The sequence below is a fragment of the Balaenoptera acutorostrata genome, chromosome 1 (assembly GCF_949987535.1).
Source record: "Balaenoptera acutorostrata chromosome 1, mBalAcu1.1, whole genome shotgun sequence".
Taxonomy (NCBI): Eukaryota; Metazoa; Chordata; class Mammalia; order Artiodactyla; family Balaenopteridae; genus Balaenoptera; species Balaenoptera acutorostrata.
The window spans coordinates 42,030,486-42,047,250 of NC_080064.1; the positions used below are offsets into that span (position 1 = coordinate 42,030,486).

General features: G+C 39.8%; 1 protein-coding gene across 4 annotated transcripts in view; it reads left to right on the forward strand.

The window, feature by feature from the left end:
- Positions 1 to 393: 393 nt before the first annotated feature.
- Positions 394 to 16,765, forward strand: part of ELAVL4 (ELAV like RNA binding protein 4) — a 79,048-nt gene continuing 62,676 nt past the window's right edge. For 3 of the 4 annotated variants that reach the window (XM_007164484.2, XM_007164486.2, XM_007164488.2), the window contains exon 1: positions 1,275 to 1,390. In XM_007164484.2, the coding sequence (XP_007164546.1) occupies positions 1,367 to 1,390 (24 nt within the window). In that variant the 5' untranslated portion in view covers positions 1,275 to 1,366. Of the gene's footprint in view, positions 619 to 1,274; positions 1,391 to 16,765 lie in introns of those variants that run through there. The other variant, XM_007164485.2, reaches the window with a different exon arrangement.

Below are 16,765 nucleotides of genomic sequence, written 5' to 3' on the forward strand. Positions count from 1 at the left end.
ACAGGGGACAGGGAGAACACTCCCACTGTTAAGGTTTGCAAGCCGCCAGTGACCTGCAGTTGTTACAGTACTTTTGAGCTGGGAGGAAGGAAAAGGTAAATATACAAGTATGGCTGTGTTGCTTCAGCCTGGCCTTAATTACCAGACACAAGAAGCAGTTCAGAAATCTGGTCTCTGTTGTTGTAGAGGTCACCAAATCATTAACATCGTCAATCTGGCAGTAGCTAATTTAAATAGCACCTGATGTTGCAACGCCTCCCTTCGTTTCCCCAGCCAATCAGATCCTGGCTTCAGCTGACAGATGGTCCCATAAATGGATGTAAAAAGGGGAAGCTTCGAGCCAATTTCAGCAAGGCTCTGTTCAGTTGTTCTTATCTACATCCTAGAATCAGGGGTTTCAGCTCACTGCTCCTTTTCTTTCTTTTTTTTTTCTTTCTCTCCCCCCACCCCCCCAAAATAATTGATTTACTTTACAGTCATCCACACTGTGTTTTGTGGATCTTTATAAATATATTACAATAGTAGTCATTTTAAAAATATATTCTGAAACGTTTGCAAATTTTAAGAGAAGAGTCGAAGCTCTGCGAGACCCAATATTTGCCAATAAGAATGGTTATGGTAGGTATGACTAGATTTATAATCTGTTGTTTGTGCCGCTGGAGGGGAGAAAAGCATATCCACCTTGACCAGTCTTATGCTTGCACAAGACTTCAGTTCTCTGCTGCTGTTTGGTTCCTACATTTACTATCTCTTTTGTGTAGAGAGTGCGGGTAGGTCCTTTTATTGAAAAGCAGTTGGGAAATAGATTGTCATTTTTAACAGGTCATTGTCAATTTTCCCTTCAACATAAAGGTGGGGGTGGGGAAGGGGAGGTGGGCTGAAATCATTGCTGGTTTGTTGAAATAGGTTATATTACCTGAGACCATAATGGCAAAAGAAGGATTTTCTTTTTGTAAGGGAGAAGGGGTTTGTCTGTGTGCCTCCTCGGTTTTGTGGGGCTCGAGGTGGCTGCCGCGGGCTTAGGAATCTCTCCATTTCCGTGCTGGAAATTTAAACCTTGAGAGGCAGCTCCTGAATACTGAACGTTGACATGGGCAGTTGTGTTTCGGGGGGCTGCGCATTCAAAACGGCAAAGAGAGTGATTTATTTGGGCTTCAGTAAATGCTGCATCTTGTATTTCAAAGAGTTTCCTGTCATGACCTCATAAAAAAGAGGAGGCGGCTTGTATGTGTAGCAGTGCCTGGCGTGTTGAGTTGTTGCTTCCTTCTCTGGGCAGCAGCTCTGTAAGAAGGAATGTCAGCTTTTACATAACGTTCCTTTCCGCTTTTGACACACTGTGTGAGGGTCCATCTTCTTCTGATCACAGATGGAGTGGAATGGCTTGAAGATGGTAAGTGAAAAGAGGAAGACAGCTTGGAGGTTCCAGCCGTGTGTGTGTGTGTGTGTGTGTGTGTGTGTGTGTTCGTGCGCGCGCATAAGGATGGTGGACTGTGCATCGTAAATCACTGTGCAGATCGTTTGTGTGTGTATGTGTGTGTTTATTAGTGTCTCTCTTTTCTGAAAACCAGAATCCATCTCCAAGTGTAATGGCACTGCACGCACACAAGGCACACACACTGCCTCTTTTATCGAACACACATTTTAGCCAAGCAAGGTTGGTGTCTTTTTTGACAATCACAGTGTCACCATCGCTGTTGGCTGGCGTGCCCACCGCCTCTGTGAGCTTTCAACAGAATTGCACGACTGTTAAAGTTAAAGGCACATTTCTTTTTTCAGTCTCCTACTCGGAGTGATGGGGAAGGCTGGGAATGAGGGGTGGAGGAGGTGAGGCTCAGTACCAGCAGATGCAATTGTGGAACAGGACTTTTGGATGTAGAAGGGGAAGTAGAAAACCTTTCTGCCAAAGTAGTAAATCTATTTTTAGCATCATCTTTTTCTGAAAAAAAAAAGAAGCAGGGAAACTCCTTGAGTGCCGCTCCTGTTGCCTGATGTTGACCCTGAAGATGTGGCACAAAATGGCATGATCAGATGCCACGAGTGCCCACTTTGACTTTGAATTTCACTAGCAATAGCTTTCACAGGGTTTCAAAGCTTGGTATGGGGGGAGGCTGTAAATTCATATCCATCTCACTTATTTTTTGCTAGAAAAGCCTCGGGAGGACTTTTCGCTCTGCATAGATGTTATAACAAAGCTGTGGTCTTTTTCCCATTCTTAGCGGATTGCCTTTGTCTGGCTGCTTGTTTTGATGGGTGTAAAACAAATAAGATTAGACCGAGCAGCCCAACTGAAAGCGATAGCTGGGAGGAAAACCCAATGAAAGGTTGCCGGGGAAACGAACAGAGGAAAAGCCGGGTAGGGAGCAGGTGGCTATCATGAGAACACACTGCAAACAGTGTAAAAAAGGCGGGGGGGTGGGGGGGACAGGACCTTGATTATCTTTGCTGTTCTTTGTGGCCGGCCCAACTTTAATTATTCTTTATAAATAGGTGTTAATTACATTTCTAACTCTGGTTTACAGTGATTTTTAGAAATCTATTTTTAAGCATCTGTTCTGTCTCCCCTGTTGTGGTTTTTTTTTTTTTTTTTTTTTTGGTTTAAAAAACAGAGAGAGAAGGAGAGGGGGAAGGGAGGTAGGGAATCTTGCTTTTTTTCTCTCTCTCCCTCTCCCTCTTTCCCCCTTTTCCCTGCTGTGAAATTGTGCTGGGAAAAATCGCAAGGAATCCTGTGAGGCCATTTGAAAAAAATGTAAATTATATTGAATGAAGTTGACGGAAGCATAATAGTGAACTCCCACAGCTGATACGTTCTGCGAATGATTTCTTAGAAATATCCATAAGAGAAATATAGGTAGAATACATTTACCCTAAGCAATGATCTTGTGCTAGGTGGTATTGGTGTTTTTCCTAAATCAGATATTGATACTACAGTTCCGGGGTGTTCATTGTATCTCTCATTTTATACCCCGAGTAGAAATTACTTCTTAAAATAACAAATGAAAAGCTCTATTCTAGTCTTCTGCTTCGCCTCCCTCTCCATGCCTCCAGCCACAAGATCCATCAGGCTGTACCCTTGCAACCACTGCCTTCCATTCAGCATTTGGTCCTGGTCTTGGCATAAACTGAGTGAAAAGCTGATTTTTTTTCCAACGTCTCTGAACGTCTGGGACCCATGCGTGCACTGGGTGACAGGCATCTCTTGCTTTTTCTCTCTCAAAGTGTGCTTTACTAGTAGTCTCTTTTTCTCATGATGGTGGGTACCAGAAGGACTGAAAGGTATATTACTTAGGTGAATAGAAGGTAGCATAGAAACAACTGAAACGATGATCTATTTCGGTTTCTTCTGGAGAGACAAATTAAGTACGTGATAATTTTAAGCCCCAGAATGAGAGATTAAAAGATGCTGAAATATGCTAAAAGGTTAGGAAATATAATTGGCTTTATTGAAAGTACTCTTAATTTTTACTCTCTCCATTGCAAATCTCTGCACCCCTCCCATTCTTTCTTCCTTGCAGATGCTTCTTTTTGTTTTGTCTTCTTATTGGGGGATTTTTAAAATTTGTTTTGACTGTTGAGGTATAAAAAATAAAATAAACTTATATTTTTTGTCATACACTTGAACCTCTTACTCTCATATCTTGAGTGTGTAAACATATGTTGTTATTAAAAATAGAATAGTTTTCTGATTATCTCAAATTTATTTTTTTCTGAGAATTTTTCTGCATATTTTAGTTAAGGGGAAAATAATTTCTGTAGGAACTGTCACCTTGGCTTGGGTTGTAAAAAAGACACGTGGTTCTACTGCTGACCTTTCTCGCTTCTTTGTCTTAAAAATATTAATACCTACTACCTGCATGTGGAGGTGTGTCTTTACGGAAGCACAAGGCTGAGTGTGCATTTATTAAGAAATGAAAATCTGATTGGAAATATTTCTGCAAAAAACACCTGACTACATCCCAGTTTTAATGATCAGAATATTCTTGTATCTCATTGAAATATAATAGTTAAATCATTTAATATTTAAAATTTTGAATGAACTTAGGTGGGGAAATAGCTGAAAAATTTCTTTGAGAATCATTGATTTATAGGACAATTTTAATATCCCGTTTAAAAAAACTAACAAGCAACTTAACCGTTCATTTGTGATCTCAGTTCCATTCATTCCTAACTGCCATTCATTCAAGTCATCCTCCTGGCCAGGTATAGATGAGCTTGCTTCTGTGTGATAGTTTTCCAAAGCCTTAAAACTTTTTTCTCTTCCTATAGCCCTTCCTTGGTCCTTTAAATATTCAAGGATTTTGTTATGAGAGGAAGTCCAGATTGTTGTGAGGTAATAACAATAGAATTTTTTTTAAAGAAAGAGAAAGAAAATGAGCTACACACTTTAGTATTAAAACTCTGTCTTGAAATAGGGTTTGAGACATGTTAGACTTCACATATTTTAAACTTAGCATTTCTCTTGGGGATAATCTATTTGAAATTTTAAATCTGGAAATCATTGCATGAATGGTGCTTTGTGTGTGTGTGTTTAATATCTCTAAAAGAATTTGTAAGTGAATCAAGGTGTTTTACTCAAATAAGAGTTACCACTGACAATGAAAAGGGTTTCCTCAGGGCAAGTTCTTTTCTTTGGTTTGATTTCTTCCCTTTGCTCTTATTTCCTTATTGTGGGTGGATTCTCTTCCTATATGTAGACCAAAAACTACTCCTTCCATGAGGAGATATGTTGATATGCTGCTTCAGTTAGCCCTTGGCTTCTTAATGCCTTATTTTAATTTTAAAAAAAGCTGAAACAAATTATCAGTGTGTACCGCAAGTAAGGAATGGCGGTCTTGATAGAGGTCATTGTACGTAGACAGAAGTCCTTTGGCCTTGACAAATTTCTTCATCAGTTTCAATGATCTGTGGCCACCAGGCACTTAATTTATATGCCTGGACACTTAATATGTACATTTGTTGGTGAGCTGGCCAGCGGATGCTAGACACATGAGTATGCACTGGCAAATGCTGCAATGCAGTATTTTTTCCCAATGTCATTAGGAATTTGGGGGGTATGAGGGGACATAAACAGTCTCAAGCTTTTATCTTACTATTTTCCAGTCGATGGGCTGTGTTGTACAGAGCTGGCCAATTCCCCTTTTGAAAGTGAAGTCAACCTTTTATTGCCCACTATCCATCTCCTATCCATTTGATAGATATGTGTATGTGAGAGAGAGGGAATGTGTGTGTGTGTGTGTGTGTGTGTGTGTGTGTGTATCAGTGTAAGCATTTGTGTTTCTGGAATCCTGCACCTGTCTTAGGTTTTCCTCTTTTGGTATTACCAAATGTGTATACATACTTGCAAGTATATGCGCATCTAAAAATGGAAAGAAAACCAAACTGGGCTGTTTTCCCATAAGAAGTGGCTTCTCCTCCTCACAAATTCCAAGTTCTTTTATTAGAAAAATACAGAAATTCATCAAAAAGGTATATCTAGACCCCACAGACCATTAGACCAAACACCTTTCTTTAGTTGCCACTTGAGAAACCATAAATGTGTAAATCTATAACAATATTTGTGAACTAGAAGATACCCTTTCAATCAAGGGGTTGGGTTCAAATTAAAGTATATGTATATGTGAAAGGAGAATTGTGTTTTCTTTGGGAGCATTTGCACCTAATCTTTAAACATTGGTAAAAACAAGGAGGAGGTAGCGTGGCTAGTACGTGGCTCGTACTTCATTTTGTGAGTGTGTGTGTGTGTGTGTGTGTGTGTGTGTGTGTGTGTGTGTTTTAGGAACATCCTTGTATTTTTTAAGTATTTTTAGGAACATCCTTGTATTTTTTAAGTCTCAGTGTGCTTTAAGGGTAGAGGGCTTTTATAGGTCAGCAGCTTTTTAAGTGTACAAAGAAAGGTGATCTGTGGGTGAGTGGGAGTTGTCACAGCAGTAATTGTCATAAATTAGCCATCTAGGAGTGGAAAGAAGAAAGAAAGCTGGAGGACAAGAGTGGAGAGGGGTACCAACATGTGGACCTGCACCTTGCCGGTATAAGAGATAATGAGTGATAAATCTGAACTGGTGCAGTGTAGGTTGCCCAATAATTTCTCAGAACCTTGACTTTGCAGGTTCATTACTTCTTTGCTTGCTTGTTCACACCTTTAATTATATCCAGTTTGGGATGCTAGCTGGGGGCACCAAAGATGAGCCATTTGGTTGTTTAGTTCATTAAGCATTCAGGCAGTGTGCTCACAATAGATTTGGAGCATCAGCCATAGAAATCAAGCACTTTGGAAATGAAATTGTTACAAAAGAACAAAAAATGAGAAAGCAATCAGCCAGCTAGCTTGCTTTGGATGTTCACATCCACTCTGCTTAGTGGTAATATTTATGCTGTTCCTTGTACATTCATTAAGCGATAACTTATGCAGTGTCAGTGCTCCTAATAGGCTGCTGGCTCTCTCTCTCTCTCTCTTTCTCTTTCTCTCTCCCCTCCCCGTCTCTTTATCTCTGTCTCTCCCCGTGCCCTCTCCCCACTCCTGAGATTTTCACCTTTTGCCAGACCATTTTAGCACTGACCATTTTTGCTTTGGGGAAGAGCATTATTCACATCCTCATTGTATCAAACACCAGAAATATTTTCCCCCCAATGTGGATCCCCCTGTACAAGGATCAAGAAATGCTGAATGCCATAAAGGAATTCTTAAATAAATTTTGGTTGAAAAAGCAGTGAAATGTTGAAGAAATAAGGTCAGTGTAATTGTTGTACTTGAATTTTTGTTTTTTGTTGTTTGTGGAAAGCCTTATTTTTAACCACAAAAATAAAACACAAAAATAGCATATGTGATTTTTTTTTTAATGGACAAAAATTACAAGTCATAGGTCTCTCCTGAAAATAACTTTCCTTGGACTCTGGGTTTGAAAATAACATTTAAAATCAAAGTTCATTTCTTAATTATGCATTTTGAAGCTATAAAAATGTAGTAATTCAGAAGTATTTTTTCTATAAGAGGTTTAGTTCTTTTTTCAGGATATGAGGAAGCAGAGAAACAATTCCAGTCAAGATGGCAAATTCTGAAAAACACACCACAGCGTGGAGGTTTCCTCTGTTTTGCACTTTGTGGCATTGAATCTACTCCTGCTCATTCTGAGTCAGTTAAACCTTCTATTGTCTACTTTCTTGGAACAACTAGCCCTTGACGTTATTTTGCCAACTGTGTCCATAGTGGAGGCTGGCTATCATTTGTTGTTGGATGAAGAAATATTTGTTGAAGACTTACTATGTGCATTTCTTTGAAACATGGAACTCAAAGTCACCATTTCTTCTGACACTAATCAAAAGATATATTAGAGGCTAAATCTCTGTGATTTAGGGATAAAATTGGGTGAGGGATTTTAAGGTTGGACGTCATTCAATGAGGTTTATGTCAAATTATGGGAAAAGATCTGTTGAAGCATTCAAGTACATAAGTGTTTTTCCTTTTGTATTTATAAGAGTCTATGCATGACTCTAAAAGATAGAAATAAAAGCTATTCTGGGCATTTCTGTCTATAAGGTTCCATGTATCCAGTTGTTCACTCTTAGGAAAAGGTAAAGTTTGAACAGTTGGAAAGAACTTGTCTATCCGCTGTCAGCTGCCCATGGAGCTTGGCTAGATAACCTGTTAATTTTACAGAAATAAGAATGCCTTGCTTCTGACAGAGATGACTCTTAGAATAACTTTTCCCATGTTACTCTCCAGGGACAATCTGAGAAGATAGTGACCTCCCTGGCATACCCCTGTGCAAACTTTTTTTAGTTGTATAGAAGTAGAGTTGATATAACCCCTGTGCAAACTTGACATTTGCTAGTGGAGAGTTACTTTGTCATACATACCTAGATACTGTGTGCAGTGTGTGTAGGTGTGTGGTATAGATAGACAGCCATGACCCCCGGTGTGCCCTGGGAAGTATCAGTAATGGCTTCTCAAGTAACCTGTGTTTTCCTAAGCTGCCAGTCTAAACCCTTTAGAGTTTTGCTTTCTAATTTGTACATGAAAAATAACTGAGTTGAACTTTTTTTTCTAGTGCCCCATTTGAAGATACAACAGTAGTAAATACAGCTTTAATGATAAACTTTGGCTCTAAGTGCTATTTAAAAGTCTGTAGTGGAAAGCCTGAGAACTTGCAATCTTTACTAATGAAACCTTCATTAGGCAAGTGCTCACTTAAAATGGAGTAAACGACTAAGTCCCTGTAATTTGTGATTTTGATCAGATTTAACTCATCCTTTCTTATGTTACTTTTTGTAATACAGCCAACCACACATCTAAAATTCTGGATATTGTACATGTCTTCAATATTAATTATCTCTGTTGTTGCACTGGGTACAGACAGTCCAATTCCCACAAGTCCAGATTCTTACTGTAACACTAAAACAAAAGTGATATTTATGAATAATATTGGGAAAGTTGTCCTCATAGTAACCATTCCCCAAAGGAAGCTTTACGTAAATATGCATTTATTATTCAGGATATTAAAAGGGAATCCTTAGCTTTTACTTTTTAATTTGGGCTAAAATATGTAAATTGGTTTTATTTTGGAGTTGCTCTGTTTTAGGTGGCTTTGGGGGAGGATAACTTTCTAGCTTGATTATATTTTAATCGTCTCTGTGGTAGAAAAGGTTCCAGACCTGAAACCAACCTGTTTATTGTGATTAGAAACCAGAGGGCCAGTGTACAGATGGGGCTAAAAACATATTACATCAACTGGTGCACGTGTAGAAAAATTAGATTTGTTTCTAACTAGGTACCACTATTCCCATGTTCTTGTTAGCAGAGGCCAGGGAACCACGAGTCTGCCTTGGGCTCGGAGGACCTTCACAGGGCTCCTGTACAGGCAAACCTCTGGAAAGATTGCTCTTTGTCTTAAGAAACCAGGACGTGCAAAGGACCTGAGTCAGGTGAACTTGGGTAAGAATCCTGACTTTTCCGATTAGTAATAGGGTGATCTCGGATGAGGTACTTGAGCTTTCTGAGCCTCAGTTACCTCATCTTTAAGATGGGAATGATAATGCCTGACTCACAGGGGTTCTGTGAAGATCAGATGAGAAACAGTATTTGAAGGCACCAGTCACACACAGGAGTTGAAAAGTAAAGGTGCCTAGAGGACATTCACTCTCTTTCAGTCTGCAGTCATTCTATCCGTGCCAGATGTCCTGGGGAGAGGTGACATTGCATGCTATCCTCACGGTCTCCATCCTCTCCCCAGAACTCATGGGGATGGGGGTTGTGTTTGGCACACAGTGGTTTTTAAACATAGACAAGCCCTCAGTTCTTCCCTGGCATTGTGTGACTTTTTATTAAGTTTTCTATATTCTCCTAGGTTTTTACAAGGAACATCCATGATCTCCTTTGGAGTTCGAATTAACTTGGGATTTAGTCATTAGAAAAAAGGTGAACATAAAATTAATTTTAATTGATGCTGTTTTCCCATTTCTTGATAGAGTCTGTTAGGAACTTCATAACTCATGCAGAAAGAAAATAAAAAGAAGTTAAGGTTAATTGATATGGTCTCATCTTTGTTGTCTAAGATAGATAGATAGGGTGAGTGAGTGAGTTATTTGACTTTGGCACCGAAACCAACTTACTTTGGACCTATTTTTCCCCTTCACCACATCAGCTTTTTTTCCTCTATCCCTCTTTTCCCCAGTAGGCTGAATTCTGAAGTTCTGTTTCTCAAGGAGTGGGGAAGAGATTGAGGTAGAAACCGGCTTAATGAGGTTTTTCTAACTTGCCATCAGTTTTTCTTCTCCTGCTTGGTGAGGCAAGATGATGGATGGCTTTGGCAGTGTAAACAGCTCTAGAAGTGATCGGATTGACTGAGACGTGTGGGAGATGGGAGCGGAATGCTGGCCCTCAATTTATTAGCCTCCCATTTGAAGGAAGAAAAGAGAAAGGAGGAAAATCACCCCAAAGGCCTTGACATAGTTGTTGATCACACACAGGGGGGAAGGGGTATGGGTGGTGTCAGGACTGGTGTTAGGCCAAGCCTAATTTAGTTTATACCTTTTCCCAAGGCTCTGAAGGGGGAAATAAATAGGCACATAATAAATTCACAAACTGTTTTAATTGGGACCTGTTGCTGTCACCAGTGAGGATGAAGAAATAACACAAGTAGTCCCTTCCGAGGATTCAAGAATTAAACTGAAAACATAACCTTAGACTACTGTTTTAGTGTCGTGGATTTTGAATTCCACTTCATATGATCACAGGAAGGATGTGAAGGGAGCAATTTTCTTCCCTTCAATTTAATACTTAAAACTAGGGGAAGGGATTATAAATTGATCTGATCCCCCAGGTGCCATTTTGCAGGTCCTGTGTTTTTATGCAAAAGACCCTTTACTGTGAAACAGACAGACAGTTGAACTTTTTCTCTTTCCACATGTATCTATTTCAAGGCTTCAGCAAGGTTCATCAAAGGATTTTGTAAGCAGCCTTGTATGTGGTATGCAAGCTCTCTGGAAGAATTCAGTTGATTTTTAGACTGTGTTTATATGGGCAGAAATATATCAGTGGAAGAAAGGGGCTTAAATTTGAGAAGGTAGAATAGAAGACGTTTTCACATATTTTGTCCTAGGAAAATCTCATACCTATTAATGAAAGACCAAAAAGAGATGATTGGGTGAGTGATTTGAGCAGGTGAATGGACAGGGAAGGGGCAGGTGGATATTCTTAAGATCTCCTTGCCAGATAAGGGTTTGCATTATTTTAAAATGACCCATATTTAAGCCCATATTTGAATCTCAATTCCTTCTTGCTTTACACCTCTGGCTTAAGGTTATCTGCAAGAAGATAAAAAAAGACTTCTAACTTAGAAGAGCTTTAATAACAACTCTTGAACAGGTGAACTTTGGAGATCACGGACTTGCAGTTGGTATAATCTTAACAGTACTGCTTCTGAACTATCAGTTGTTCAAGAATAGAGGAGCAAGTTTGCATTTCTAGAACGTCAGCTGTTCCCAGCACAGTTTTGCTGTAATGGATCTGTGACTATGGAGATCATTTCTCATATTCACTTAACATTGCATAATTTTGACCCTGTGATGGCAGTTTAATCTCTTTAATGTAGTTAGGGCAGGGACTGTTAACCCCTTTTTATAGAAAATAAAGCTCGGCCGCCTGCCTTAGGTTACATAGTTAGCAATATCAGCAGTCCTAGATCCAGAGTGTTTGGGAATGCATCCAGCTTGGCCAAAGTTTACTTCTCGGGGAGCGAGGGGGAGCAATTCCTTTTTCAGATCAAGTTTTTCAGTGTGGGATCAGCAAACACAATTTTGTGTCTATTGCATATAAACCACACTCCAAGTGCCTCCTGGAATGTCACAGTATTTTAAACATACTCTAATATAGTGGGTAAGGACATGACAGAATGTGAAAATTGTCTCAGCAGAGGAGGTACAATGTGCAGAAGAGGGAGACATTCACTGTTGTTGGAGGAAATGCCACTGGAGTGGAGCCAGGAAAGATGGATAGGCAGAAGAATTAAGACAAAGGGGATTCCGTGTGGAGGGAAGAGTATGAGTAAAAGCACAGAGGTGGGAAATTACTTAAGGAATAAGTAGTCTGGTATGAGTGCAGCGTAGGATGTGTAAAGGTGAAACTAGAGAGACGGGTAAAAGCTATGGTTTAAGGTGGTTCGGGTGTTTTGACTTGGTTTTGACTTTAATTGATAGCTATGCAATGTCTTAGATCAGAAAACTAGAGTTTCCTGATGGTTTAGCAGGGTCAAGACCTGTCTTTATTGAATCATGATTTCTCAGAGGTTGAAGTCACCATAAAGATGCTTCTAAATTAGATATTGGTTATTTAGAGGGAATCAGCGTTAAAGCACTCTTCTGGTCATGGTGTGATGTTATGATGATACTGCTCATTGGTACAGTCACGCTGAGGACTGCTTTTAGGGTTACAATGCCAAAGAGCAGTAGGGGGGAAAATATCGACTTTATTTCAGATCATAAAGAAATGTGCCATTAGAGGAGTTTGCTGCATTCTCTCATCAACAGGTACCAGTGCTCATTTTGTGGGATGTGTGGCCAGAGAGAAGATGGTGGTGGTTTTGGAATAAACTGATTTCCTCCAGAATAGAAAAGTACCCGCTTCAGACTTCCAAGTGCATGTGCCGAGGCATGCTTGTCTCCACTGGTAGTCTGGGAGCCCTGGAGGGTGGAGATCATGTCAAATGCTCTCTTACTTCAATGTTGGGCACGTGATAGGTACAATAAATGTTTATTGAATTATCATAATCTTTTTAAGGAGTCTGAATTGCAGAGTTAGAAAACTTGGGAATCTTGGATCTGTCATCAATTTGTGGGAGTCTGTTTAGTCCAAGTCACCTGACCTTTCTGTGTTTCAGTTTCTTAATATGTAAAATAGAATTAATATAACTTCATAGCTTGATGGGAGGATTAGTTAAGCTATATCCTTAATACACTTGAACAGACAGGATAACAATATTAGTTAAATTACTAAGTTCTAGTTTGCCTAAAACTGTTTTACTGAGTCTTGACCAGAATTTTTAAAAATTAAAACAACAAATGAAATAGAAATGAAAATTTCAGTGGCTGGTACTTAGTAAGGGTATTATTTCATGAAACTTTTGTTTCAGTTACCTATGTTCTGAGCTGTGATATGAAGTTGCTGTGTTCAATATATTACTTACTTTTTGTTACTTTGTTGGATCATGGTTAGTAAAGTTTGAAAAACACTGTTCTAGATGATAATGATCTCTGAATTATCCAAAGGGAAAAAAAACAGTCAACTTTTTTCAGAGCTATGCAATGCAAATTCTCTAGTATTTTCCAAATTATTAAAGAAAGGATGACTTCTGATTATTTTAGATTTAATGTGGAACATTGTATCCTAAATCTTTGAAAGTTAATGTCTGCATGATATACGTTGGGGCTCTCTATTAATTACAATATTTATTAACTAGCAAATCTCATTCCTTGGTCGAGCTATTTTAGCTGAACCTGCAAAGTAATAATAATAATGACAGTAATAAGTAGTGGAGGTGACCTAGATGTGAGACTAGAAATAGCGAAATAAGCTTTCATTTGTTGAGCGCTTACTATGAGTCAGGCACTGTCAGACAGCATCCCTTTTAATCCTTAGAACAACCTTAAAAGGTAAACGTTAATTTTCCTGTTTTATGGATGAGCTAACTGGGGTTTTGGAAAGTAAATTAAAGTTATATAGCCAATAATTGATTGGGCAAGGATTCGATTTGAACCCTGGTCTGTCTACTTCCAGAGCAAAATTTTAAAGTTCCATGAAGATGTATTAAGATGCCTGCTAAGTATTAGCACTGTACTCCTCTACAAAGATAGGTGGGTCAATTGGTCTTTACCCTTAAGGGTTTACTACCTGCCCTTGAGATTTTTCTGTGCATGAAAGTGAGTAAAATGTGATTTAATCCTAAGAGGACAGGCACAAAGACTCTCATACTAAGTATTTTATTTTTGGAAGTACTGGGAAAAGCGCCTGGCACATAGTAGGTATTCAGTAAAGATTTGTTAAACTGAATTGAAATTGGATTAATTCTTACCTGGTGACTGGGGAGAGAATGGGACAATACTGGGGAAGCTTTGTGCTAAAGAGTGTCTTTACCTGCGAAGTGGCAGATCTATCTGTCCTAGAGCCATTCAGTGCCTTTTGGAATTCTTAGAATGGCAGCAAGGAAAGCCAACTGGAGTTCAAGAACTCAAATTATAAACTTCAAGTTTCATTCAGGCAGAGAGAACGTTTTCCATTTTAGTGTAAAAAGAGAATCCTGTGACAGAGACATTTGGAGAATGATAAATGAAGGGTGGGCTTCCTTAGAATTAAAAATAACAATAATAATTGTTGTTGTTAATTTTACTATACCACTTACTAACCTTATAACCTCAAGCAAGTCACATTACCTCTTTGAGCCTCAGTTTCCACATCTGCAAAATATTTATCCCTCTCAGGGATGTTGTGAGGATTAAATAGATCCATTTGATAAATATTTACTAAGCACTTACCATTTGGTGGTCTCTGAGGACTTAGTAAAGGAGACATAGCCCACTGCCCTCAAAGAACTGAGTATCTGGTGAAAGTGCTGTGAGAGTGGGATTCAGACTCTCACCCCGTGAATAGGCCACCACTGAAAGAACGCAACACCCTGCAGTCTGCTTTTGCGTGCATGTTATTGTCATGCATGCCTCATTTGCATCATTAGAAGTTCAAGTTTATTGAGGGTGCTGTGACAGTCATCTTCTTATCCCCTCCTCCCCCTGGGACCCAGCCTTGCCCAGTGGTACAATGTTACCTTATACAGTTGTCACTCAATAATCCAGCCCAATTCAGCAAATATTTACCAAGTTGTTCGGGTACTGTGCTGGGGAAGGGAGAGTAACATTTGCTGAACAGAGTTGAGTTTAAAATGACTTTAGAGCACAAAGGGGGAACAGTATCATGAGGTGGTGATAAACTACACTAGTGCTAAAAATGCCTGTGATCTATTCAGGAAGAAAATAGGGCCCCAAAGAAAATTCGGCAGTGAGCCTAAAAAAATAATGTATTCTTTCTGTTTCTCAGTGCTGTTTTGTTCGCATTTCACGGGGAACCAGTGTATTGCTCCCGGCACAGAGTTGAGATGCGATCACAGAAATGGCTACTTTAGATTAATGGCTCAGGACCAAGCCCTGCCACCTTCACCAGGCCCAGAAGACCCTCCATGGCCTGGCCCCTGCCCTCCTTTCCAGCCTCCCATCCTGCAGCTCTCTGCCTTCCATTCATTCTCCACTGTGGAACTGTACCATGCTCTTCTGTACTTATGCCCAAACGATCCCTGGGTCTCCAACATCCTTCTGCTTTTCTTTACCTGACTTCATGAGACAAATCGGAGGTGACTTCTCACCCAGGAAAGATTGTCTGAGTGATGCAGGGTGAGAGCTCCTCTGTTAGCACTGTGGCATCCTTCCATCATTCATCTTCCACATGGTATAATCAATTGTTGATTTGTCTGTTTTACCACCACCTCAACAGTCAGGACTGGGTTTATCTCTCTGCCTGGCTCAGTAGGTGCTCAGTAATTAATTGTTAACTGAGTGATATAGTTGGATGTCTGTTAGATTGTCCATAAATGGGTTCTTACCAGGTGCGCTGTTAACCTCTAGCCTATGAGAGATGTGTTGGACCCAAAGCCCCCTTATCAAGAAGACTGGTTTTGACACTCCTGTTGCTTACCAACCACAGTTCTGTAACTTTTAAGTTGAAGGTCTTGAGTATGTCTGTTTACGTGAAACTTTTCCTGAGCGCCATGACTCACCTGTGATTCCTCAGTAATTCTTCTGTCACTTGCTCTCTGTACCACGCAGTTAACAATGATATATCACAATAATAGAGCCCTTTATTGTGTATGTGTCAGACTTTGCAAAAGAACTTTACTTAGGTTATCTCATTAAACCTCACAACAACTCTAGGAAGCAGGTATTTTTATTCCCATTTTGAAGAAAGAGCACCATGTAGCTTACATAACTTACACAAGGTCACATGGCTAGGAAATGTCAGACTTGGAATTCCAAGCCTACTCTGTTTGATTCCAAAGCTCATGTTCTGTCTCCCTGTATCTATTACTCACCTCTTAAAAGGTGGGGACTAGAAAGAGGCATTTAGCCTAGTGGTTATTAATATTAATAAGAAGCATTTAGCCTAGTGGGCATTTTGATCAAGATTGCCAGGGTTCAAATCCTGGCTTTACCAGCTGTGACCTTGGGCAAATCACTTACCCTCCCTGTGCCTCCATTTCTTCATCTTTAAACTAGGGCTCTTGTGAGGATTGGATGGACCAATGTATATTAAGGACTAAAAACAGTGTTTGGCATATAAAGTGCTAATGAGCATCATCATTATTATTATCATACAATATTAATTTTTTTCCCATTCTTCAAATATTTGTTTGGTGCCTGCTATAGGCCAGATACCGTTCTAGGTGCTGGAGATACAGTGGTGACTAAGACATGCCATCATGGAGATTTCGTTTTAGAGAGGGAAGACAGACAACAGAGTAAATAAATAAGTGGATATTAATAGATAATATATATTTTGTGATATCTTAGTTCACATAATGAAATGCTATTTTAGTATATGTGCTGCCGAAGCAAGTACTGGAATGCTATTTTAAAATACAGATAATGGAGAGTGGCACTAATGAGTACGTGTTTGTGGACACACAAGGAGGCCACAGCAGTTCAGCCAATGTCTTGCTTCTGCTTGGTGGGGTGGAGCAGTCCACGCCCTGCTCTGAAAGGCTGGGCTTTACATGTCCAGCTGCTGATTCTTGGGATGACAGGCTCGCCTTACCTGCACTCAGTGTGGGGTGGTCATCCCTGGGGTGGCAGGAAATTAAATGATTAGGTTGAGGTGTCTGGGCCTCAGGAAAACCCAACATAGAGAACTCATAAATAGGCCAGGGGTCTCCAGTCTATAGGGGAGAGACTCCACTCTCTTTCCCTACAGTTGAGGCTGTGAAATGGAATAAATGTCCTGACATGGTCAGAAGGAAGTTTTGGCCAATCATTCAGCTAAGGACAGGGTCAGCTGGGATGTTTTGTCAAATAATTTTGTAAGATCTCCTGATAGCTCTTTGCAGGAGCCTGGACCTAAAAAGTGCAGTGGTCATTGACACTATCATAGGATTCTTCATGTTCGTTAAGAGTGTTATAGTGGTCAAGAGCACGAGCTTGGGAGTCAGAGAAATCAAGGGTTTTTTCCTTCCCTACTTAC